This window comes from Callorhinchus milii, unplaced genomic scaffold (genome assembly GCF_018977255.1).
Source record: "Callorhinchus milii isolate IMCB2004 unplaced genomic scaffold, IMCB_Cmil_1.0 Scaffold4, whole genome shotgun sequence".
Taxonomy (NCBI): domain Eukaryota; kingdom Metazoa; phylum Chordata; class Chondrichthyes; order Chimaeriformes; family Callorhinchidae; genus Callorhinchus; species Callorhinchus milii.
In genome coordinates, this window is record NW_024704745.1 from 10,849,447 (window position 1) to 10,876,304 (window position 26,858).

Genomic DNA, 26,858 nt, shown 5'->3' on the forward strand with positions numbered 1-26,858 from the left:
AATGGTCTTGGTTATTTGAATACGTATAGCTTTAAAACAAAATTCTAACAATCATTCAGCAAGATTCATAAGAGGACTAATTGTTCAATGCTGAAAGAATGCATTGTGACATTGTGATTTTCACAATCACATTCACCCACGTTTGGAAATGTCATCAATCAAGCAAAATATTTTGCACCCATTGGCGTACTTTGATGTGTACCAGAGGTTAATGTTCAGACTTGCAAACAACCAATAAATGTCATAAAATAAAAATTAACAGAAGCATTCCATTGTTTTTGATGAAACCCTCTCATTTGTTTGTGTACCAAAAAACAAACCATTAAAAAAGGCATGTTATCGATGCAAAGATTAAAGCTTAGTCTGTGTTAAATTAGGCTTTTACTTCTACTTTTAGAGTTTTGACCTGGTGAATATAAGTACTCTGAGACGCTTGCTATCCAGCTTGAAGGGTGTTATATGAATGCAAGTTGCTGTTTATTTGAAGACACATCCTCAATGCAATTTGCTGCTAATCCCTCGAAGCTTTCATCCTCAAATTTGCAATGGGTGCCGGTATTAAGAGTAATCATCTGATGAAAAAAGAAATGGAGAAGATTACAGAGCTGCACAAAGAAGGAAGTAAACTTTAAAGGTCAAATATCTTGGGCCACTCTTGAGCACCTCTTGCTGGCTCCAGAGAGCACCACTTGGAAAAGATCACACCACGTCTATGGTAAAGGGGAAAATGAGATCAAATGAAAAATAAGCCTCCCAAAGAAAAAGCTGCTTACAGTTTGTACCACTGGGAGCTAAATAACCACCACATAACATATTTTGGATGGTATTTGGTATATCAAATCTAAATCATACTTGCACTTGATTTAGTGTCTAACAACAAGATTCCATTTGTATAGCACCTTTCATGTCGAGGGGACAGCATTTCAAATCATTGAAATGTCTCAAAGCACTTCACAGGATTTTACCGTAAACTGTAATGACTGTCCATTTGTAGGTACATACGGCAGCCAATTTGCGCACAGCAACGTCCTACAAACATCCATGAAAGTGAGTGACCAATTTAATTTGAGGGATTATAATTTGGTCAAGACTGTTTGTGGGACACTGCAATTGGCTGCATGTTTCACCCACAAAATATATAATCAATTCACTTTTCTGTGTATTCTGTGAAGTGCTTTGAGACATCTCCAAGATGTGATAAGGCACTATATCAAATGCAAGGATTATTATTATTATTGGCCAGCACATCAGGAGAACAGTCCCATGGGATCTTTAACCTCCACCTGAACAGGCAAATAATAATAATAATAATAATCCTTGCATTTGATATAGCGCTTTTCACGTCGGGAGGATGTTCTAAAGCGCTTCACAGAACACACTGTAAAGTGAATTGACTGCATGTTTGTGGGCGAACGCGGCAGCCAATTGCGCATAGCAATGTCCCACAAACAGTCGTAGATTGAAAATGACCAATTTATTATTGTTTTGTTTTGGAGGGATTATTATTAGGTGTGTGGAGTAAGGAAACTTGCCCAAGGTTTCGCCCTCTGCCTGGAATTGAACTCAGGTCTCTCGCTTGCAAAGCGAGTGCTCTTACCACTGAGCTACAGGACTCCACTCAGGAGGACCTCAGTTTAATGTTTTATCAAAAGGACTGCACCTCTGACAATGCAATGTCCTCCAGCAATGCATTGGAGTGTCAGCCTGGACTCCAAGTTGAAAGTTTTGATGTGGGACTTGAATCCATGACCTTCTAATGCAGAACCAAGAGTGCTGCTAGCTGAGCTAGGCTGACACCAGGCTAAAGCATGTTTATTGGTTAGTGGAAAGATTTACTTGTGGCTCCTGATTTGCATTTGACAGTAAATGGAAGCTTTTTTCATTTAGTTGCCTTGGTTTGAATAGAATTAACATAGTTCTCTTGCTGGAGTTTGCGACTGTACAACATTCTGATCAAAACCAACCCTGATTGTTTTATCTAATGCTGCACTTCACCTTTAAAGATAGGGTTAGTATAAGAATATTTGCTCAACTGGCTTCATATCTGCATTCAGCCTGAATGAATGAATCTCAATGAATCTTAAGAAAGCTCCAAATCTCGCTGCAGGAAATGCTGCATTCTAATTTTCCACATATTAAAAATTAAATGTTCTTCTGTATGCCGTATTGGGATTCATGGCTTTCAAATTCTTTATTATATTCATTTACGCTAGAACTAAATGGTCAATTATATTTGGGGAAAAACTAGATTTGAAACTCCTTTTGAGTTCCTCTCCCTCCCTCCCTCCCTCCCTTATCTCCTTCAAGGTCCACCTAAAGACCTACTTCAATCATCTTTCGTCTCTCCCCCTTCAGCTACCATCCCAAGCTTGGGTGTCAAGCTAGGATTGTTTCAAACCGCTTCATGGGACCTTGGGAGGGGGAGGGCTATATTTGATGCAAGAACATTTGAGCAGGTTTTTCAAAATATAATTATTGTTTCAATTTAGAAAAAAACTTTAAAAACAGTCAACAAAGGGTACACCACGAATTTACATACTGACTGAATCTTGTTCAATATCTCTGGAGTGAATTTTTGATAAAATTCCAGTTTTTCTCTTGTTTGTTTCAGCTTCAACTCAGAATACTGCACTTTCCGTTCCATGTCTTGGGCTCTGGCAGTCAAACTTTCGAATGAATACTTGAATCGATCTCTTAGGCTTTTTTCGTAATGGAGAAAGTAGTAATGCTACAGAGAAAGAGGTAAACATGCGATGAATGGGGGAGAAGTGTGTAAATTTGAAAATCGATGGATCTGATAATGGCTTATGCTATCACAAATGTACAGTATTAAATGATACAGTTTGCTGCAACGCAGAGCAGCATTGCCAACAAACACCTGATAAAAGCATTGCCATTTCACATACTGATTAAAAAATACCTTTTGACATGTGTTAGAAGGTGTTAAGAGGATGCACATATGTGATGTGTTAGGAGGTGTTAAGGGGAGGCAGGAAGCATACCATGGAAATATTGACAAGCTCATCTGCTGTCATACAATTCAGAGTCTCCTTTGATATAATGTAGTTCGTAGGTACAAAATGACTCAAGACACTCCTTTGAAAACATAAAAAAAACATTTTGTTAGTTCATCATTCTACTTTTTTTATGAAATGTATTGTTATTTATACAAAACAATTTTATGCAGTTTAATGTTTTTCAAAGAAATGATTGACTTTGCAATGTTTAGTTTTATGAACACCATCAGGTCTCCTAACATGTTGTTTGACAAAACATTTATATCAGGGGATGTAAACTATGATATTAATGTGCCTACATTTGTGAAAAATACCAATAATCTGATGTCAGGCTTGGTCAGTTGGTAGCACTCGCCTCTGAGCCATAAGATTGTGAGTTCAAGCCCCATGTCGCGACTTGGAACCAATATGGTCTAAGATGATACTCCCAATTCAGTCTTGGGTGTACTGCATTATTGGAGGTGCCTTTCTTAGGATGAGACGTTAAATCAAGTCTGTCCATTTGCCTGTATGTTTAGATTTTAAAGACTCCATTGCACTAATTGAAAAGAGAAGGGAGTTTCTACCAATGTCCTGACCAACAATCTCCCAGATAAAATCAGTCATTCAATCTCCCAAATAAAATCAGTGGGAAGTTGCTCTACACTAATCAGCTACAAAATACAGTTTCCAGTGAATCTTGTGAAGCTCTTTGAGATGACCTCCTGGCTGTGATAACGTGCTATATCAAATACAAGGATTATTATTAATAATAATTCTTGCATTAATAATAACAATTACAGTGTATTCTATAATACAAAAATATATATAGAAACATGATCAGTAGATTAGAAAGCAAGAGATGGAATACAGTACAGAACACAGATCACTGGAAAGGAGGCAGTAGAAGTTTGAAGTAAAATAAAAAACGTTACTTTTAATGCAGTGATTACAAAATCAAAATATCTCAAAGCATTTCACAGGTAATTAATATTCAGTATAAAACAATTTACATTCATGTAGCACCCTTCACGTGAGGGAGACGTCCCAAACACATTCACAGTACTGGATGGGCACCTGAACTGAGCATGGGAACTGAGGAGGGTGGGGGTTGAATTGGGTGGGGAGGGGAAAGATTGCTGAAAGCACAGTCAAAGTGGTAAGACATGTCTTGAAACAGTACCTTGTTGTAAAGTGTAATGACTTTAGAGAAGGAGCAAACACACACACATACCCTAAGCATGAAGCCATTCCCTTCACGGTGTCATTACTGGTAGCAGGAGTTGTAAATTCCACACGTTCTATGTTGCTGTCAGCTGCAGAGAGTGAACTAACAGCAATGTCGTTCTCAAACCTAAGCAACAAATCAGCAGATTCAGGCCAGCAAAGGAAAACCGTATCAAAATGGCAATACATCTCTATTTACTGCACACCAGTATACTGCCTTAAATGTTACGGCATGAAAACAACTAACATACAAGGCTTAAAAGCTTCCTGCTGCTTATCCAGTTGGGATCATCCTACCCTATGGGATAATAACTTGCAGGATTATTTGTATCCAAATGGGAAGAATCTTATCCCACCCCCATTGATATGTCATTAAAGTCCCATATATGAGCCAAACAAGCTGGTCAATCATCTACTATATTGTAGATTTCCCTGGCACAGGTATCAAATAGTCCATTATAGTTGACTCAGCTCCATTCTCTCTTTGATGGGTATATTATCATGGAGCTAGTGAGATCCCGTTTACCTCCCCTCCTCCCTGAAAAGAATACTATCAGTTGGCCATCAGATATAAGGCAAGGCAGGTTTGAGATCTCACTAGATCTGAAACATTAAGCGCCACAAGAGCATAAACAGTGGAATGCCCATGTTTAATTTCTTTTCCATTCAATTCTGTATGAGTATAAAAACACATCCATTGACTCACATGTAGCTACCAAGGGAAATGGTTACATCATTTTTCACTTCCCAATGGAAACAGGACTGATTTGTGGACCCAGCAGGAGTTTCGTTCTCCATTGGCTCTTTCTTTACTAGAACTTGAAAGGTCCTGCAGTCACCTGTAAATTAAGACATGGGTAGTGATGCATCAAAATGGCAGGAGTTACTGGAAACAAATTACAACTACCAGTACTGGAAACAAATTACACAGTGTTCCCTATAAACAAAGTAAGAACACAACAAACAGAGTGTTTTCCAAAGTTGTAACACAAATAAATGACACAGAGAATAACACACAAAAAACACAGCATTCCCAAGAAACAAAGCAATAGCACAAAAATAGCATGATATTCCCAATAAACAAAACCAGACCATTGCCAATTTCCAATCTTGCATGACTAACATTAATCAACCTCCTATACTTGGATCCCAGCTGTCTGGAGATTGTTTCCCACACAGGGTAATGCTTCTGCATGATATGACGATCTTTAATGTTTTTTTTTAAAATAATGAACCAACACTATTAGTATTAAAAGTTAAACAGCATTTGAGCATTGATTTGGCGAAGCTTTGGGCATGTGGAGTATCATTCCAATCATTAAATCAGTGGTATTTCTGATCAGGTACGCATCACTGATGATACATGCACTGGTATTCGTCAATGCAAAAGTGAGGACTACATAGAAATTAGAGCATCAAAACAGGTCATTTGACCCAATTAGTTTATATCGGTATTTACACTCCACAGGAGCCTCCATTCTTCCCAACCTCCCTTCCACATACCCTCTATTTCCTTCTCCCTCAATAAATTGAAATAAAACCTTTTGAAACCCACTCAAATTACCTCTAAATTTTAACTTAGAACCATAGAAAATTATAGCACAGAAGGCAGCATTCAGCCCATCGTGTTCACATTGGATCTTTTAAGAGCAATCCTTTCAGTCCCATTTACCTACCCTTTGCCCATTCTTCTATAGTTGAGTGTTTTTTTTCAGATATTTATCTAGTTCCCTTCTGAAAGCTAACGTTGCCTCTGCCTCAACCACCACTCCCAGCAGAACATTCCATATCCTATCTACTCTATGTGAGATCTAGGTGAGAACATCAACTGAGAGTGATTTACACAAGGGCAAGAGGGATATTCAGCAGCAGATGCAAAATTTAAAACCTAGCATAGAATGATACTTAATGGTACTCTTTAAAGATAGCATCAGGACTGTCAAATGCCTTGGACTGTCAAACGGGACATCCACCTGACATGATATCCCTGGTTCAATCGAAAGATTTGTTTTTGATGCTATAATGATCTATGTAATTCTATACAATTTAAGGAAAGCAATTCCAATGTAGCTTTGACATCTTGAAAATGTGAGAGCGAAGAAGAATAAGGAACCTTTCGAGAGTTGGTCATATTCATTTCCAAACTGAATGAAGAATTCACTTCCACTTGTTCCATTAAACAATTATGTGAAAGAAATGTAAACAAATTGTTTTCTTACTGTTTGATGTGAGATCCTCATTGCAAAAGTTAATCAGATCCTGCAAATAAAGAATAAATTAAAAAAATTAAATCCACTCTGTAGTGTTAAAAAAACAGCATTTAACACAGTGCCACCAGTTTGGAATGTACCAAGTTTTATACTCAACTTTTGAAAAGTAAAATAAATCCATTATTTAAAACAAAAACATGTTATTACTTACTTCACTTCCTTGATCCGTTGGGTCGTTCTCTATTTCTGCCTGTGGGATTTCGACTTTCAACGTTTGTGCGTCAACTTCTTCCTTAAAAGAGCCCTGAAGAGTTTGTGATTGGTTCTTTCTCAACTGGGGAACCTTGAAGGACCCAGACGATAGGAGAACACCTTCTGCATGAATGTAAGGCTTGTGCCTTTTGTAAGTCCGGTGATAGCAAGCTGGTAGTTGCCGTTTCCTCACACATGAGGAAGATGAAGAGAATGAGCTGGTTCCAGATGCAGAATTGTCCTATATGCATATCATGAAGAATTATGTTTTTTTCTATCACTGTGGTTAATTTATACCAGTTTTCAAAGCAATATTTTATGAAATAACATTGGGTGAAAAAAAATACTTTGCTTCTGTAAAATGTAATGACTGTATTTTATAAGTGACCAGCGACGGCCAAGTTTGTACCCAGTAATGCCCCATAAGCTGCCATGAAGTGAATGACTACTTGAATCATGAGTATTGCTGGTCAGGAGTAACTCCATTCTCTTCTCAAATAGTGCCATGGAATCCTTAACATCTACCTGACAAGATAGACTGAACTTTGGTTTCACATCTCACTTGAAGGATGATAATACAGAGCTCTCCCAGAACAGCATTTGGAGAGTCAGCTTTGAACATGAGCTCAAAGTCCTGAGATGGGGTATGAATCTACAGCCTTCTGACACAGAGGCAAGTGCACTACCAACTGAGCCAAGCTGCCCCACTACACAATATTATAATAATCCTTGCATTTGATGTGGTGCCTCAATATACTATAAAGTGAATTGATTTTATATTTTCTGAGCGAAATGCGGCAGCCAAAAAAATAAACTTTATAGAGGTTTAATAACTTTAAACAAAGACAATTATAGGCAACAACCACTCGTATTTTGAGGTAAAAAAAAGATTTTGTTTCAAAATAGAATGATTTTGTTTCAAAATTGAATGGTTTTGTTTCAAAAAATCACTATCCTCGCTTCCTACCTACCTGCGTATTTCCTACCTGGACTCATTCGGATGGTAGGAATAATTTTCCAAAGGTTGGTGAATGTACTGTTATCGTCAGGCAAGAATATAATTCGTCACCTTATTCAATATAAGTCGGAATAATGCTCGAAAATACATATTTATTGTGAAAAATATCAAGAATTTTTTTTTACAACTATTGACTGTACACACAATCATCTGTGGGAATTTCTGAAAAGCCTTCTGAGAAAATAAATAAGTCAGTATTGAATTGCAAAGACAATTGTTAGAATTATGGATTCGAGACAATGACTTAGAATTACTTGCCTTAGAAATAGCCTTGCTATTTACATCACATGCTGGTTTATTTGCCAATGGTTTGATTGGAAAAGATTTCTGTCAAAGGAACAGATTTTGTTTTAAAACATCTTGGATGCTCTGAAATGCTACATGAATACAGCAGTCATTCAATGCCCTTACTTTTATTATTTATAAGGAACTGGAATGTTTCACTGCACTTTAATTGCCTGAGAAATCGGAGCAGAATGTTGTTCTATCGGTCGGATGCTTCCAAATGGTGCTGAGATCTTGATGGAACAGAGTCCAGCTCACCACTCATCCACCAGCATTCACCCTGTGACTATTCTAATCCTCTAAATGTGGGCTGATGTCAAACATACTGTACATCTCACTGTACATACAGTTGTACTATTCAGGTCTCACATTGCTCCCAGTGTAGTTTATTTGTTTAAAAAAATAATCCTCACATTTGGTATCACGTCAGAAGGACGTCTCAAATTGCTTCACAGGTATTACTGTGAAATGGAGTGACTGTGTATTTTGTGGGCAAACACAGTATCACAGCTGCGCACAGAAATGTCCCATCAACAGCCATGCAGCGAGTGATCAATTTTATTTAGGGGACTGTTGGCCAGGACACGGGGAGAAACTCCTTTCTCTTTTCGAATAGTGCTAAGGAATCTTTAATGTCCACCTGACAGGACCTCGATCTAACAACTTAACAAAGCTTTATGAAAAGTGTAAGTATTTGACCCTTAAAACAAAATGAAACTGAAGTAGTCAACAGTGCAAGGGATCCATGGATAAATATAATCCCTTCTCACTCCAAACAGGTCCTCAAATCATGGAACATTAAGATGGAAATACTTGCCTGTAACTGTAAGGCGTTGACTTTTTCTTGCTGCCGCTGGATTGATTTTTCCAATAATTCCTGCTTTTCATATGATAATCCCGATTCTTTTACCAGAGATCCCAATGGAATGTGTGGTAGCTGCTCTGGCGCATGGCATCTGAGACAAATCACCGAAGCACTCACTGTTAAAGCGTACATTTGACGTAGCAAGTGTAGCGTAAATGCGCAAGAAGGGAGACTTTGTTTTGTTTTTTTATTAACCTCTGCACTTTTGTTTTATTTTGTCAGCCAGTTGTCAGTCATACACGGAAAGCCTTCACCATGCAGAAGAGAATCCAAACCAAGCTGAGATTTCCATGCATCCCACTTACACATAAAAATTCCAGAGATAAATAGTTGGAATGAAATGCGCACTCTCTCCCTGGAGGGATGCATCCTGCTTACCTAATTCTGGAAAGTATTAGGCGCAGGCTGGCAAGAGCCAAGGCTTGGGGACCCCAGAATGTGTGTTGGGAGTACTGCTGGAGTCTAACCAGCTAAAACCGAATAGCTTGCCATTGATATCGCCGCCTGGCAAGCTTTCCCGCTGCTTGTCCAGTTAGGACCATCCTACCCGTTAGGGTTTTGGCTTGCAGGGTTAGTTTGACCGGCACCTCTATCAGTTCAAAGTGCCACTTAGTTCCTGAAAGTGCAGGGAGGTGATCTGCTTCCAGGTTGATCAATGCCATTGTGCCTCTCGACCGAGATATACAGGAAACTAACCTGAACAGGGTCCGACCCAGCCAACAATTTCCTTATAAAGTTATTTCCACTTCCCACAAAAAAACAATATTCAATTCCGGTGAATTGTTCCTCGACAATCTCACTGGCCGGGTGGGCTTCAGGGCACACATTTAAACATTAACACTATTAACCACGCAATAAGCAGAACCATTTCATTATTGGCAGTATAATAGCTAGGTAGCAAAATTGTCATAAGCATCACACCCAAGAAGGAATGCACAAAATGGCTCCTTCACATGCGTAAATCACCCCTGATTTACCTATTCTGTTCCGCTTGTGGGCTCAAATAACAGACCCAAATGTCGGGCAATTCTGTGTCGTCCATTTCTATATTGGATGGCAGGGTTCTCCACTTCAGGCACAAGTCTGGCAAAATTTAAACACAGTATTTATTGCTGTGAAATACAGGCTGATGGTGTGATACAAGTAATGTGAGTATTTTCTCTCCTCATCCCTCCTCTACCGATCACGGCAACTCATATGCTTTGATATGACTGCACAGCCCCGAAGTTCCACCACTAGTAGATTTTGCCTGAAAAGTTAAGATGGGGGGTAGAATTGTGAAACTTTTTTTTAAATTCAATCTTGATTTGGAAGCCAATTCCTTTTCGAAAGCTTCTAAATTAAGAGTTGGCGGTATGTTGGGCCAGTGACATGCCAACGCCTCACTCGAGCAACTATTTGACATATGATCCCTGGACAGTCATGATAAGAATTTTTTTATGCAGCCAGTTTTAGCAACTTTGACAATTCTTACAGTCACTGCATTTCGTGACCTGAGGAATTTCTCACCTTGGGTGCTAATGAACTAGAATATTTGTCTGTGAAGGCCATCACAGTCAACCTTTTGTCCTTACTCCACATCCCCATATACAACATCACCTAACAAATCAATGGTACTTGCCACACTGCAACGTGACATGAACCTCCGCAGCACGTCTTCTCTTATACTGAAGTCCATCCGATGGTGACAAGTCCCAGTTGGCTGACAGGTATCCAAATTCATTCCAGAATTTCACAATCCCCATTTGGACTGGATGCAGGTGAACAAGATCATAGTTATTCCATCCTGAAATAAACTTTTGGTTTTGATTCCACAGTATTCCCCTTTTATTTTTTTGATTGTTTGTGGGACAATGTTGGCCACAAATTGGCAACCCCTTTTTGCTGCAAAATACAGTCACGACGCTTTACCTGTGAATCAGTTCCCCCCTCACCCTTCTCAAATCCTTAACCACAGCTCTCCAGTGTCATGTTTAATGCACTTTTAATAATAATCTAGCAGTCGATCGTCAGTTTACAGTAAATCCTGAGTAATGCTTTGAGATGTCCTCCCAACGTGAAGGGTGTTATATCAAATGTAAGGGTTACTATTATTATTATTATTTAATTAAGAATAATCTTACCAATGCCAAGATCTTTCCAGTACTGGAGTAGGAACTTATCCATTACTTTAAGCAAGTTGTTGTATTCCTTGGCATTTGCAAAGTCCTGTTTGTTATGAGTGGGTTCCATCATTCCATATGGCACATCTACAGTACCCACAACGCCACGACAGGATCTAAGAGAAACGAAAGCAGAACGAATGATGCCCAAAATCTCTTTTATTTTTGTACAAAGTCATCGGGTTCGGTGTGTTGAGAACTGGAATTTCATTTTTATTTTACACACTGTAATGTACAGAATGAAGATGATATTAAAGAAAACCTCACCATTCAAATGCTAAACAAGTCAACTCTGAACTCTGCAGATGATCTCCTTTACTCCCTACAAATGCACTTCATTGTGTAAAGTATCACTCCATTCTCTATTGAGTGAAATCTAAGGTAACTGTCAATTTACTGCTCTTAAATCGTTGACTACCGACGCTAAAATATAAATAATCACCTTTCTTCCCTATTAATACATATAACAAACACAAGCATGCCATTTGCTGGAGTATAATGTTGTGGAATTATAAAACACTGTAGTGTAACAATATTTTACAGTCTCTCTCTTATTGGCACAATCTGAAACACACACAGAATATCAAACTGGCACTCACTGGGTCAAGCGGTTCACAAAGGCTCCTCCAGTCCTCTCATACATTTTGATCAGGCGGTTACTGTTGTAAACGAACATCCCATCCATGTTTCTCTTTTGGATGTTTACTCCAAAAATAAAGCACAGCTTATGTGGCACTTTCAGGACTCTACAATAATAATAATAATAATAATACTTGCATTTGACGTAGCACCTTATCATGTCATTGAGGCATCTCAAAGCGCTTCACAGAATATACTGCTAAGTAGATTGACTGTATATTTTGTGGGAGAAACGCCCACAAAAAATACAGTCAGAAATGAGAAGAGATGTTTACGTCTATTCTGTGCATTCCTGTTTAATATGTAATTCCTCTGTTTAGGAAACAAGTTGCAAATATTCTACTTTAAAACAAAATATTTCTCATCCAATTCATGCATTTCAGTCATCGTTCCTCTCCCCACCCTTTTTGTTCCCTACGTGAACAAACATACAAACAATTACTCGACCAAATATTTAAACTTGGTGAGAAATACAGTATCGAATTGAAGTAACACTGTATCACCCATTTGTTGCCACTAGAGGGGGAGGCACTCCATAAAGGCAAGTTCTTATCACAAGATCACACAAGATTGTTCTGGATGAAGAAGTCCATCTGATCTCATCCCTAACAGAACACCCAACCAACCACCCTACCAAATTGCCATCACAGCATCAAGCTGCTTTTTAAATAAATCCTGGTGGCCTCTACCACCGTTTCTAGTAACCTATTCCAATCGTTGATTACCCTTCGAGTAAAGAAGACAGATACTTTCTGGTATCTGTCCTGAAGTTGTTCTTTACAACTCTAAACCTATGTTCTCTTGTTCCATTGTCTTGTTGCATCCTGAAGCATTGATAACTAGGAGTGCGAATGAATGTACCGCTATAACCACTTTTTTTATGCTACCACTTATTTTCTACACATATAAAAAAAAACCTCATGAAAAATCTCATAGGGAGTGCAATAAAGGGGTGTTATAGTCTATACTGCATGAAACTATTACCATTATTAGGAGGAAATCTAGCACGGTGTGGTTGCTCACTCAACCCACCTTGTGATAGTCTGCACACTGCAATCTTAATGCAAATTAATGACAGAGAAACTACAGTCAAGTGGGTTGTCTTCAGCCTCAAGATTTCCTCATCGTATTACCTTTTCTTTTCATCATGCAATTTCTTCCTTTGGTCTGCGACCCGCTGAGAAGCTGCTAACTTAGAGAGAGCGAGTTTGATTCGGCTCTGGTAAAGGAAAGCTTTGGAATTAGTTGCTTCTGAGGAAAATAATGTTGTGCTGCTCTTATGCCAGTCTACAGGAGTGTACGTTGCTCGTCTGAAGATTTCACAAAAAAAATTCACAATAATCTTTTTGTTTTGCAAGTCATCCATCTTATGAAATCTCCCTTCGTAAATTTCTTTTTTGTAAGTGAAGAAACCCTGTATGCCAATGACTCAGCTCTGTAACCGCCTGCTTATTGAAGGCCATGATAACAAGATTCATTTGAAGTTGTTCCCATTTTTTCTTTAAAGTTTGGGTAATTTATTATTTCCAATATCATTTCCATCAGCCAGAAAATAAATACATAAAATAAATAATAATAATCCGTGCATTTGGTATAGCCCGTTATCACACTGTTGGACTGTTTAAAAGTGCTTCACATAATTTATTGTCAAATACTGTATAGTCACAATGTATTTTTGTAAGTGACCGCAGCAGCCAATTTACACACAGCAATGCCCCACAAACAGCCATTAAGTGAATGACTTAAGAAGGATTGTTGGTTAAGGCAAGGGGAAAAACTCCCCTCTCTTTTTGAGTAATGCTCTGGGAGTTTTAACGTCCACCTTAACACACAGATCGAGCCTTGGTTTACGTCTCGTCATCTCCCCAGTGCCAGTTGGGCTCAAAGTCCTGATTTTGAGAGGGGGTAAAGGCTTGAACCCACAACCTGTTGACTCAAAGGCAAAGGTGTGGTTTAAGATAAAGTAAATATTGGTTAAAATGTGCTTATTTTACACATCTCTCTTATTGCTGGAAAATACCTAACTTACCTTTGCTTCCAAGCTGTCGTCTCCCATTTGTTCCAACTCTCTCACCTGGATTTTGGCCTCCTGCATTTTTTCCTCTGCTGCAAGCATCAATTTAAACAGTTCAAGATGCCACTACAATGTTTCAGCAATTCATTCCTACTCAAATTATATGTCGCAAAAGAAGAGCATTTTAAACGTGGAAAAACAATGCAGTTTTTAGACTAGCAGCAAAAAATTGGATTTTCGTACTTTCCTACATATTTTACATTGTGCTAATGCTGCCCAAATGCATATATATAGCACCAACAACCGGACAAGAATACTACCTCAATTATGAAGGGAGTCTTAAGATGCAGTAATGGAAGATCTAGTTAAAAGAACAATGCTTCCCTCTGATTTTTTGGTCTACATGTTATGTCACCGGTGGTATGCAATCATTTTCATTTTAACATAAGAAAATCCACCTTTAGCTTTTTGGTTCAACATTTTAATTGCAACGACTGTACATTACATTTTAAGCAAGAAGCAAAAGAAGCAGAACAAAAAGTAAAACAGAAAAGACGTGATCTTTTCATCAGTAGATTAATCATCTGAGTTTTGTTGTTACAAGAATTGTTCCAAGAATGACCAAATACCCCTATGATTCTCTAGTCTGTGCTAAGTTTATCTCATCTGATCTCATGAAGTGTATCAACAATCCTTGGCTGTGGTTATGCTAAGGGGCTTCGTGAGAAATGTGACCATGATTTCTGCTCATATAACTGCTTAGTGACCTTTGCTGGAAAATATTGATATTGATATTCAGTGAATTTAACCTTGATTACTGCTCATGTCAACTGTTTAGTGACCTCTACTGGAAATTACAGACATCAGTATTCAGTGAAGCCCGTATTAATCTTAGGTGTAAGAGCTCCCCATTGCCTGCTGACACTCCCTTGGGACATTAATTCCACTTGGGTTTAGATTCACTCTATGTTTGTAGCGCTTCAGAAACAGAGGGATTAGGGGATATGGGGATAGGGCAGGTAATTAGAGTTAGGTCTGAAGATCAGCCATGATCTTATCAAATGGAGGGGCAGGCTCGAGGGGCCGAATGGCCTACTCCTGCTTCTAATTCTTATAGTCTTATGTCCAGAACTTGGCAAATCTTTGAATTTGTCTAAACTCCGAAGCCAGTTTTCTGTGGTTCTTAAAAGAAACAAACCGATACCTGAAACCCTTATTAAGATTATGGATGAGACCGCCTCCATAAAGTTATTAGGCATGACTCAACTTTCCTGGAATCTGTGTTGAAACCTTTCAGGTATCAGTTTCAATCTGTTCATTGAGGACCATCATTGACTTCTGAACTACTCCCAAAGCACAAGTTAAATATTAACCTCATACCTATTTTAGTAGCTTGTTCCGACTCCTTTACCTCTCTCTCCACACGTACTTTGAACTGTTTGGATGTATAAATGTACTTCCTATGAACGGACAAACACACATCTAATTGAATATCACATCAAGGTTGGCAAAGTAGTGGAAATTCTTTATTTATGAGGCCTTTACAATTTAGAAAAATACTATATTTTTTCTGACAACAAACGTATCTTTCGCTATTGATGTCAAGCCAGTTTCTTTCCTTTGAGTGCAGATATCCTGAAATCTACAAGTTGTTTACTTCCTCAAGTCCTTAACAATAATGTATGAACCAGCCATGCATACGCTTTATTCTCATCTGAAGAGTCAGCACCAGATCTAAAATGAAAGCGACCTGAAATGTGTTTGTTTTGGTCGGCCGGGCATTATGCTTCAGAGTATCCGAACCAAAGTACCCGGAGTTCCAAATTTCCCTTTCCCATGGAAATTACTCTTTGTCTGGAATACAGTTGAACACACAGTCTCTTCCCGGAGGGACACACTCTAATTCCACAAATCCCAGGAAGTATGAAACACAGGTGGGCAAGACATGATAAAGTGACCTGATAAAGTAACCGCTGCCAAATCCATACACGTGGGGAAAAGATAGGATAATGAGAATAAATGAATGGCACTCTCAGAGAGCCAGCACCGACCGGGACGATGGGCCGAATGGCACTTCGGTGCTATAGATATCAATAGTTTTATGCAACCCAGAAAGCAAAAGTGATCATTATCCAGGAAATTTGAATATCAATCAAATAATAATAATCCTTGCATCTGATATAGTGCTTTTCACGTCTTCTCGACGTCTCAAAGCGCTTCACAGAATATGGTGTAAAGCGAATTGACTGTATATTTTTGGGCGAAACGTGGCAGCCAACTGCGCACAGCAGTGTCGCACAAACAGTCGTGGACTGAAAATGACCAATTTATTATTGTTTTTGTTTTTGGAGGGATTATTATTAGGGGTGTGGAGTAAGAAAACTTGCCCAAGGTTTCGCCCTGCCTGGAATTGAACCCAGATGTCTCGCTTGTAAGGCGAGTGCTCTAACCACTGAACTACAGGACTCCAAAACATTTCCTGAAAGTTTAATAAGTAAATTTTACAGGCCTCTTTTCTGAAAAATATGACTTAAACTGTACGAAAGGTCTTAGAACTGACAGTAAAATTGCACAAGTGAATAACTTTCATACCTGGGTCTATATAAGCTAAGGAAGAGCTGTTTTGTTTGAACCTTCCGTCCCTGGATAAGAATTCTCATGCGAGGAACAATGTACAATATAGCAGTGTAGGCTCTAAAGGAATAGCGCTCTGGTTGCCTGAAATACAACAACAACAACAACAACAAGATTGCATTTATAGAGCGCCTTTCACGTCGGGAGGACGTCCCAAGGCGCTGAAATAATAATAATAATAAACTTATATCTATATAGTGCATTTCACATTGAGAGAACGTGCCAATGGGCTGCTTTTTCAGTAATAATTTCAATAATACTCATCATTGCATTGAGAGAGAGCTTCATTGCATTGTCAAAATTTCTCAAAACCCTTCACAGGATGTACTGTAAAAGTAACAGGAAAATAACTGTACGAACTGTACATGGGGACATTCTCCCAAAATGAAAGGAGCTTATACAAATGTAATTTTGTATTGCAGTAGTTTCTGTTCCACAATTCTATAAGATCATGGCTGATCTGTACCTCAAGTCCAATTAACCTCCCTTGACCCCGTATCCCTTAATATTCTGACCTGACAAATATCTATCCAGTCTTGAATATACGTCACTACAATTAACAATAAATAGTGTGAAGCACATTTTGAGATGTTTCAAAGGTTAAAGAAGCTCAAATGGAAGGATGATTATATTATTTATCTACTGTATACAGTTAAATCAGTGTAGTAAAATGGCAGCAACACTTTAAAGAAAAAGACAAGTAAAATAGTACCTTGTAAAGATCAAGAAAAATAATAACTGATGATCAGAGTCTCTAAGTTATTTCAGGTATAATTAAATCTTCAATGATCAATTTAGATTTTTGATTTTATAACTTACAATCCTCTCATCCTCATGCCTGTCAGTAATATATCGGAATGGTCGGTATCAACATCAAGTTCTGGCTCCCCATCATCGTTCAGCTTTAAGTTGTAGATAACAATCAAAGTGCCTGTTTGGAAAAAAATGGGTAGAAATTCCACCTGGGTCTATATTTATTCTATGCTCTTTGCACTTCAGACTGTACAGAATTAGGCAAGTTCTTAAATGCAGTCATCTTTGAAGATAGGTTTTCTCTAAGTGCTTTTAAGACCTACAAAAAAGCACCTTCAAAGTTGCAATACAATACAATTTACACGTCAGGAGGGTGCCTCAAAGCTCTTGATAATGCTGGATGAGCACCTGAGCTGGGGGTAGGAGCTGAGGGGGGATAAGGAGTGCAAAGATATTAAGACTGAATTCAACAACTTGCATGAACATAAGTGCCCTTCATGCAAGATAGCATCTCAGAGCATTTAAACGCTGAGTCAGGGAAAAAAGAGTAAGTTCTTCAAGTGCGATCCGAAGATATGCAGACATGTACAAAGAAGAGGGATTGAGGCAGAGTTTTCCAGAGTTCAGAGCAATAGAACAATTACGTGGTGCTTAATTTTAATTTAGCGCCTTGGGACATCCTCCCGACGTGAAAGATGCTATACAAATGTCTTTTGTTAATGTTGGTTGTTGTTGTTGTTAAAACACTCTTACCGCTTGTTCCTGTAATTTTATCAAACTGGTGCATCACATCAAATTCAGTTTTAAATGGAGAATATTTATAGATGATCGCAGTTTCTAAGGAAAATTTTCCCAGGTCAGTTGTTGAAGGTTCCTTAGTAATGACATGCCAGGACGGTAGAGGAACTATCACCTGAATAAAAGCATAAGCCACCATCAAGGACCTTATCCCAAAGCACTTCCACATTGTAACATGTAACAGCCAGTGCATTACTTTATGCCCTAAAACGATGATCATTTAAAATCACAAAAGTACTAATCCTTGTATTTGGTACAGCGCCTTTCATGTAGGAGGATGTCTCAAAGTGCTTCAACGGACATACAGTAAAATGTGTTTTTGTAGGCAAACACGGCAGCCACGCTGTGCACTGTTCACAGCACAGCAAGGTCCCACAAAAGGGACCCATGCTGAGTTCGCTGGTCTCAGCTAGGGCTGCGTGGGGAGGTTAAATCTGCCTTCTCTTCTCAGGGTCAGGGAGAGGAATACCAGTCCAGGTTCCTGATCCACATACCTCTTCAGCATCCTTTACTAGTCAAGCTCATGTGACGAGAGTGTCAGGCTTGGAGCTGGCATCTGGCATCCTCTACAGTCAAGCGATATAATGTGTAATTACTGTGGAACACCATGAGACATTCTAGAAATTATATCAAATGCAAGGAGTGCTTGGAAGCCCAAGGTGTACAATGTCCACTTCTCCCTGCTGCAAGAGCAATCAGGGTGACAGGACAGTACTGACGGGGAGGGGAGAGGAATCAAACTGAGAACAAATAAATAGATAAAATTCCCCATCACAAACCTTATCAACACCTTCTTTTTCGCAAAATGTTCGAGATATTAGGATGCAGCTCATTGTGTTGCCTTTTTTAGTAAACAGGATGAAATCATTGCCGATCCTCATGGAGCCACTGCAAGAGAGAAAACATGTTTACAAAGGAGCGACAAAGAGCTTCAAAAGCAAACTATTCTCTGAACACAAAGACAACGCAACCGAGAAAGCAGTCTGGCTTGCTCTCCCTTCCTGGTAACCTTTATCAGTTGTTACTCACCCTTTGGGTAAGATATACTGTTATCTGTCCTGAAATTTCCCTTTCTAACTCTAAACTGTCCTCTTGTCTCAGTGTATCCAAAACATTGATATTGTTCTGGGTTTACTTTTTCAGATGTCAGCTCACTTGATAGCACTCTTACATCTGGGTCAGAAGCCCTGCTTCAAGGAGAAAACTGCCTACAAAATACACAGTCCCTACAGTTTATAGTATATCCTCTGACCCAGTTTGAGATGTCCTTTGGAAGTGAAAGGCGCTGGGTCAAATGAAAGCATAATTTTTAAAAATTAAAATTGAGGAGAAGGTTTAGCCTTGCCCTTGAGAAAAAGTTGACCCTTGTTATATTTATTTGACTCTAAAATGTACTAATCTCAGAATACTGAGTTATTTTGAGACAGATTATATCTCTGAAACTCACGATTTCAATCCATTTCCATATTGTCCAATGAGTGGAGAATCTGCAGCTCTTTTAGTCGATTTCCCAAAATGAATGACCTCACCTGCTTCATCTGTTAAAAGCAGAATATAAAATTGTTTTCAATAATTTAATAAATATCTAAAAGAGAAAGCTACAGGGATATGGGTAAAGGAAAACAGGACTGACAGGTTTGCTGTTAAAAGACGTAATGGGCCGAATGATCTTCCGTGCTGTAAATTTCTATGGTGTGTAATTTCTATGGTAACCTATTTCACAGGGTTTAGTGCAATATGACTAGCTGCAGTACTTTTGATCCCAGTCCAAAATGTTGCTGTCAGTCTGGCTCAGTTGGTAAACTATCCTCCGAGTGGGAAGGTTTTGAGCTCAAGACCCACATTGGGATTTTGGACTGATAGTGTTGGCTGAAAGAGCAATGCAGCAGGGCAGCGCTGCATTGTCAGAGGTGATGTACTTCAGATGAGATGTCCGCTGCTTAGGTGGACGTTAAAGATCTCATGGCCCTATTCAAAAAGAGAAGGAAGTTTCTCCTGGTGTCCTAGCCAATGACCCCCCCCCCAGATAAAACTTCATGGCTGTTTGCAGGACACTACTGAATGCAAACTAATTGCTGTGTTCGCCTACAAATGCACATTAAATATACTTTATCATAAAATTTTGAGACATTTTGACATGATAAGGCATTATATCGAATGGAAAGATTATTATTGTTATTATTTTATCAACTGTACAGCAGTAACCTAGTAATACTCTCAAATGACTTGCACGTCCCTTCTACTTCTAATAATCAAACAGTATCTATTGCTTTCTGGTTCTGAAAGAGATTTGTAACTAGTTAGTTACAGCCCTGAGAAACACAAATTGAAAAATTATTTCATTAAGGTATGTGATTGCTTACAAATGTTAATGTGAAGTAACCATTCCGAACGCACTTACCAGGATCCATGCCAATGCCATTGTCCAGAAAACACAGCATAAATCCCCCTCTGAATTCATCATTGATCTCTGAAACAAATTATCAAATGTAGTAATAGAGCCATCACTCTTACTCAATACATTTTGTTTTTCACATTTCATTCTGTTAAATGAATACAATGCTCAACAGTAGTGAATCAAAGCAAGTCTACCACAACACTGCTGAGAAATTCTAAAACTCGCAGTCCCACTTCCCTGTCTGCCATGAAATATCCAGGATAGTCAGTTTACGTTCTGTTCACAGACTACTTGATATATCATACATATCCAAAATAAAATTGATTTTAATACCACTTTTACACTGTATTATATATGCTTTCCCTTAAAATCGCAAAGGTCAATTGGATTTGCAAATGGCAATTTAAGGATACTAAAAAGTCTTTACTTAATTAACAGGTTGTTAAAGGGAACAGGAAGACTGTCTGAGGCCAGGACATTAGGCTCATTCAAAAAACAGCTACTGCTTCGAGGGGAAGAATATGGGGTGGGTGCTCTGGAAGGATGAAATCGAAAGGGCCGAAGGGACTTACTCAACGAACTAATCTTCTGATCTTGTGAACATAAAATAACTACTACAATGCAGTTACCTACAGTGCCTGGCTGACATCCTTAATCTCCTCTCATGTTCAAAAGAAGTACAACTCACCAGTATAAATGTCCAAGAGGGTTGCTTTGGCGTCTCTGCAAAAATACCCGAAAATATTTCAAATCAGTTTTCCAATTTTCTTTACCCAACCTAAACATAAATCCCACTGCAGATCATTTTCAAACTTAAAATATTATTGCCATAAAGCGAATTGAATGTGTGGAATAAGAAAAGGCCATTCTACCCATCTTCAAGCCACTAGCTATGTACAATACAATACAAAATTACATTTGTATAAGCTCTTTTCACATCGGGAGAAAGTCCCAATGTACAGTTCGTATAGAAAAAAAAGGCTTCAGAATTTAAGTATTTTCCACAATTCTGTGTGATCTTCAATAATTGATTATAAAAAATATTAATTATTAATAATACTTTGGTCACTCAATCCATGACTGTTTCTGGGACACTGCTGTGCGTGATTGGCTTCCGCGTTTTGCCAACAAATACACAGTCACTCCGCTTTGCGGTATATTCTGTAATGCGCTTTGAAAGATGTGATAAGGTGCTATCAAATTCAAGGATTATCATTATTACAACCCAATCGATCTGATACTCAATTCAATTTAATCTGCTGGCCAAACTTTATGTAAAGTGTTGGTTTCTTAAAAGCAAAATTCCAGAGTAAGAGTGATCAGTAATAATGATTCCCAGGTCATTCTACTCTGATAATGTAATGTGTATTGGTGTTGTATCAAGATCCTTTTTGTCCTATTTTTAACAACATAACAAGCATCTTTGTGGCCTCTATGAAAAGGGTTGCTAACATAAGTGTTAAGGATGTATTGTGGATCCATGTTCATTTGAAACTCTGTTGGTGCTCACTAAATACAAGGAGGATCCTTATAGCCAGTAGAAAAACAACAATCTTATGTCTTTGTAACTTTTTTTAAACAATACGTTACTATACTATATTATAAATAATACTTTATTAAAAATCAACAAAGAATTCTAGAATTTGCTGAACTGTAATCACAGAAGATTCCCTAACGATCGGAGAAAAAAACTAAAGGTTTGGTTGGAATAATGTGGGCAAGTTTTCAACTATGACCAACGATGGCATCTAGCAAGTGGGACACCTGTGAAATCCAAGGATATATTTCCATTTCCCTTAAACAACGTGATTTTGAATGCTGCTGTACTTCATATTATTCATTTTATATTTTTCTCTTTTTGTTTATTGGCTTTATTCATTATAAATAAGCAAATTAAAAAAAAACTGTATAATTCAGTCCAGATAATCTACTTTATCTACACAAATTCTTTTGTTATCAGACATTACAGTTGAACGACATTCATGAATGTTAAAAGACTCTCATTACATGTTTATTACTCTACCTTGCATTATCCACCAATTCAGCCAATGCTCCAAAGAGGAATTCATGTGAGGTTCTGTAAATTAATAAAGTGAATGATATCCATCTGTTCACATCCTTTTGTTGGGTCTAAAATCTCACACAGAATACTAACCCCAAAATTCCACTGAGTCATAGCTTGTAAAATCATTTGCCTTAAAATTTAAGACTGTGCAGAATGTTGGAAAAGTCTTAAATCCAGTTTGCTGCAATTCTTCAAAAAAAAATGTTTTCCAAGTTAAGCCTGAATACAAAGCTTTTCTGTCATTCTGTGGGCTTTTCAAATAAAATGGTTATGATTAGGTGGAATTTTGAGCCCACTGGGCATATAAAATACACATGCAAGTACAAAATGTTCTCTCATAAGGCTGACAGCATATCCCGACTTTAAATTTCAATTTATTGTCGTAATCATAATTAAAGTCACAAAATAGTTATGAAAACTAAAATATGGAATACAATAGCTGGCTGTGTTTTTTTCTCTTTATTGACAATACTCTGGCAAGCACTGCTTTATGTTAAAACAAATGTGAGCAGAATTTGCATGAAACTCCCACCTGGCCAGAAAATATAGGCAAACACTCATGGACCATGGACTTCCTAAAGGTTTGCACCGAGCCAGAGCGGTCCAACAGCCGGAAGCATGGGAAATCTCTTAAATTCTCAAAGAACTGATTACGAAATCCATCACACAGTTTTTCCAAGAAAAACCCAGGAAAGATAAGAACTTAGGAATTTGCTAGTTGAAAGAAGATTCAGGTCCATCCAGTTTGCATTCCACCACCCTGGCAGTTTGCATTCCACCACCCTGGCACCCGCATGACAGGTCGTGTCCCAACTATATACTGTATCCTGAGATATTATTTCCAAACAGAAATCTACCTAATTTGTTCTTGAAAGAATCAATTTGTTCTTGAAAGAATTTTTGAATTCTTACTTACGAATTTGCATGAAGATAGTCGCAGGTCAGCCAAGCTCTGGATAATTCGCGGTACCTGTTTGCCATTTTCACTCTCACTTGTTCCTTGGCCCACCACGAGCAGATAGGGCCACAATTGAAGCTCCAAGATCCCTTTGAGTTTAACTACTTCCGGCGTCTACTTCTCTATGCGTCAAAGAAGATCTGTATAATGGCATTCTGGTCAGTATTGGCAGGATAAATGCTACTGACAATATTATTGTTATAATCAAGATTAGGATTAGTTTAACATTGTATAACAATATTAAAGTAATCTTCAGGATAACTGCAAAGTTCCTCGGAATGTGGGTTTCTGTGAAGGCCAGGAACAAGATGATATCATGGAAGACTGGTGGGTGAGTATAGTGGAAGAGCAAGATTTGAAAACGTGAGGCCAAAAATTGGCCACTCACTTCATAACTGTTTGTGGGACATTGATGGGCACACACATATATTATATATTGGTTACATTATATACATTATATATTATTAAAATAAATATTTTATATGAACAGTATATAAAAAGTTTCTTTCTGGTCAAATCAAAACTGGAGGCATTTTCAAAAATGTATACAATGAACATTAATTCCCAAGTTGGCCTTGTTACTAATCACTTTTTAACTGGTGGTGGAGGTTTTAATTCTTGCTGACTGTGGAGTTTGTGCAAACTTCTTTTGTTACTTTTTCCCCCCACCCTTCACACTTGAAATGACAGGAGGAGCTCTGACTGCGATCATTTAACTGCTTAATTAATTAATTATTTAACTGGGATGTCCTCCCGACTTGAAAGGCGCTATACAAATGTAATCTTGTTGATGTTGTTGTTGCTGCCCCCCTCACTACAGGCAGACAGACAAGACGCTCCAAGGGTAACTCACCATCCAACAACAACAACAACAAGATTCCATTTATAAAGCGCCTTTCACGTCAGGAGGACGTCCCAAGGCGCTGCACAGTTGGGTCAGGACCTGAGCAGGGGGGAAATGGTCAGGGTGAGGGGAGGGAAGGGAGGGAGCGAAGAGGGGGGAAATGGTCAGGGTGAGGGGAGGGAAGGGAGGAGCGAGAAGGGGGTAGAGAGTTGAGAGGGGAGCTGAAGGCACGGTCAAAGAGAAAGGTCTTGAGACCGGCCTTGAAGGAGGAAAGGGAGGAGGCGGCGAAGGCAGTGGGGGATGGAGTTCCAGAGCCTCGGGGCTGAGAGGCTGAAGGCCCGACCACCAATGGTTGGAGCGGGGGACGTGGAGCAGACCGGAGCCAGAGGAACGGAGGGTACGGGCAGGTAGGTAGGGGGATAGTAGGTCGGAGAGGTAGGAGGGAGCAAGGCCGTGAATGGCCTTGTAGGTGAGGGTGAGGATCTTGAAATCAATCAAGTGGGGATAGAAGACGAGAGGGACGGAGAGAGAGGAGGAGAGAGCGGGAGAGATGCAGAGGGGGGAGGGTTTGGGGGGAGAGAGGAGGGGGGCAGGAGGGAGGGGGTGAGGGGGCTCGGGTCCATTTATAAATGGAATCCACCCACAGGCTCACACCCACTCACATCCATCTACAACTCTCCCTAACTCACCATCCACACACAAGGTCATGTCCTCATCTGCCACACACAAGGTCACACCCTCTTACTATCCACACACAGGGTCCTAAACTCATCAGCTACACACAATGTCTCAATCTCATCGATTTTCTATTGCTGGCCAATAAATAACCCTTCCCATGGTAGATGTTACAGAATGTTGCACCCACTTCATGTGATGGGAGTTAGAAGAAAACAAAAGTAAAAACTTTCACATTTGGAAATGGTTACGATTGAAAGGAAAGGAATACAAAGCGGTTGAAATAAAGTTCAATAAACAGAAAGGTAGGAGTCAGGGAATACAGAAAATCAAAAGATAGAACACACGATTAAAAAAATGATGACAAAAAATTCATGTCACCTACACATTGTTCACTACAATGGTTGATGTATTTGCAGACGCCAATGCACAGCCCGCACAGGAATAAAATTAAGGAATGTTTATTCAACAACAGGAAGATTTCAGCTGGGTATAGTTACCACTCCGAGGAACAGAGGCGCAAGTTTAGGGAAATTGAATTTCTTCTTGTTCTCTTATATCTGATGTGTCTTTCCGGATCTGTTCCAAAAAGGCAGCAGCTACACCAGCTACATTTATACCCAACTTGTTAGTTTAGCCTTTCCCTCAACTCTTGTAGCTCCAAGTCCATCTGCTTTGTCTCACAGATGCCATCTTTGTCATTTTACGGTCTAAGATCATCTCATTTAAACTTTTCTTCTCTACATGACTTCACTAGTAAAAGCAAAGACATGAGATAAGGAAACTTTTTTCCCTAATCATGACCCCAAAGCCACCTGATTATCACATAAGAACATTTGATTTACTTCTCCCATAGGACAAGGACCATTTGGTAACCCATTCTTTCTCCTCATTAATGTATCAAACCAAGCAAGAAAAGAATAACAAGCATTAATCAGGTCTAACAACACATATTAATCAGGTCGAACAAGGTCACAAGGTTATCAATACAGTCTCACTTAAAGGCAAAGCAATACAAATGTTCAGTGACATACAATCATGAGCAAACTGTGTAGCGGTACAACAGCACACCTATAAATCCATCAGAAACAACTTATGTCAAGCACCAATTTAGGCTAAGATAATTCACCCACATTGCTTCAACAGGAAAATTGAAAATTCCCTTGAATGAAATAGAATGCACACTCTTTCTCCAGAGGGATGCACCCTGTTTAGGCACAGGTTGGCAAGAGCTAAGGCTTGGGGACCAAAGAGTGTGTGCTGGGGTACTACTGGAGTTTAACTGTCTAAAACTGCAAAGCTTGTCACTGAAGGCACTGTCTGGCAAGCGTCCCACTGCTTGTTCAGCTAAGAACATCCTACCCACTAGGACTTTATATAAATTTAAGTTTGTATGTATGAATTCCCTAAATTTCAATATTACTGGTGCACAATAAATATGTAACAAATAATTATTTACACTTAACATAGCACTGGGTCACATCTCACCCAATAAATATTGTACAACAAAGTAGACAGAGACTTGTATTCACAAAAAATGTTATTGAATTTTACTTCACAGAAAGAATTCAGGTAAACATTGGCACAACATTTGGTTGATTATAATCATACTTTTGAAATGAATATTCAGTGGTTAAAATCACTTCTGCAGCATCACTGAAACATAATAACTTTAATAATCTGAAGACAATCCAGTCAATGAATGAAGTTTTCAACCACTTTAAGAGGATCATATTCTATTACCATGTCCTTTTCCAAACGTATATGAGCTATCCGTAATGACAGTAAAACATTTTATATCTTGTTAGGAAAAGCAACACATCAATAGTAACCAAGCACTTTAATAAAAAAAATCTTAAATTCCCTGTAATATATTTTAAACAAAAATGTAATTGAAACTGGTTAAAAAAATAAGAACTATAAATAAGTCAAATTTTTAAAAATTACACATTTGAAAATATAATCATTGAGAAAAATAGCACATATAAATACCCACTTAAAAATGTAAAGAATTATTAAAATGAGCATAAAATAAAAATATTTTCTTATAATAAAAATACCATCC

At 38.5% G+C, this 26,858-nt stretch overlaps 1 protein-coding gene across 1 annotated transcript; it reads right to left on the reverse strand.

The window, feature by feature from the left end:
• Window positions 1-293: 293 nt before the first annotated feature.
• On the reverse strand, window positions 294-24,859 carry LOC103180199 (ATPase MORC2A). Its single transcript, XM_007895899.2, has 26 exons — window positions 24,808-24,859; window positions 23,233-23,414; window positions 22,275-22,328; window positions 20,940-20,974; window positions 20,255-20,323; window positions 19,301-19,391; window positions 18,633-18,741; window positions 17,809-17,968; window positions 17,122-17,233; window positions 16,261-16,386; window positions 15,049-15,128; window positions 13,684-13,760; window positions 12,788-12,873; window positions 11,615-11,761; window positions 10,977-11,131; window positions 10,475-10,603; window positions 9,831-9,936; window positions 8,806-8,944; window positions 7,962-8,030; window positions 6,645-6,926; window positions 6,443-6,482; window positions 4,930-5,062; window positions 4,231-4,350; window positions 3,003-3,096; window positions 2,540-2,728; window positions 294-572 (listed from the first exon to the last, which is right to left on the reverse strand). Exons 2-26 carry the CDS (start codon window positions 23,295-23,297, stop codon window positions 456-458), a joined length of 2,784 nt encoding a protein of 927 aa, XP_007894090.2. The 5' UTR covers window positions 23,298-23,414; window positions 24,808-24,859; the 3' UTR covers window positions 294-455.
• Between the last annotated feature and the right edge of the window lie 1,999 nt (window positions 24,860-26,858).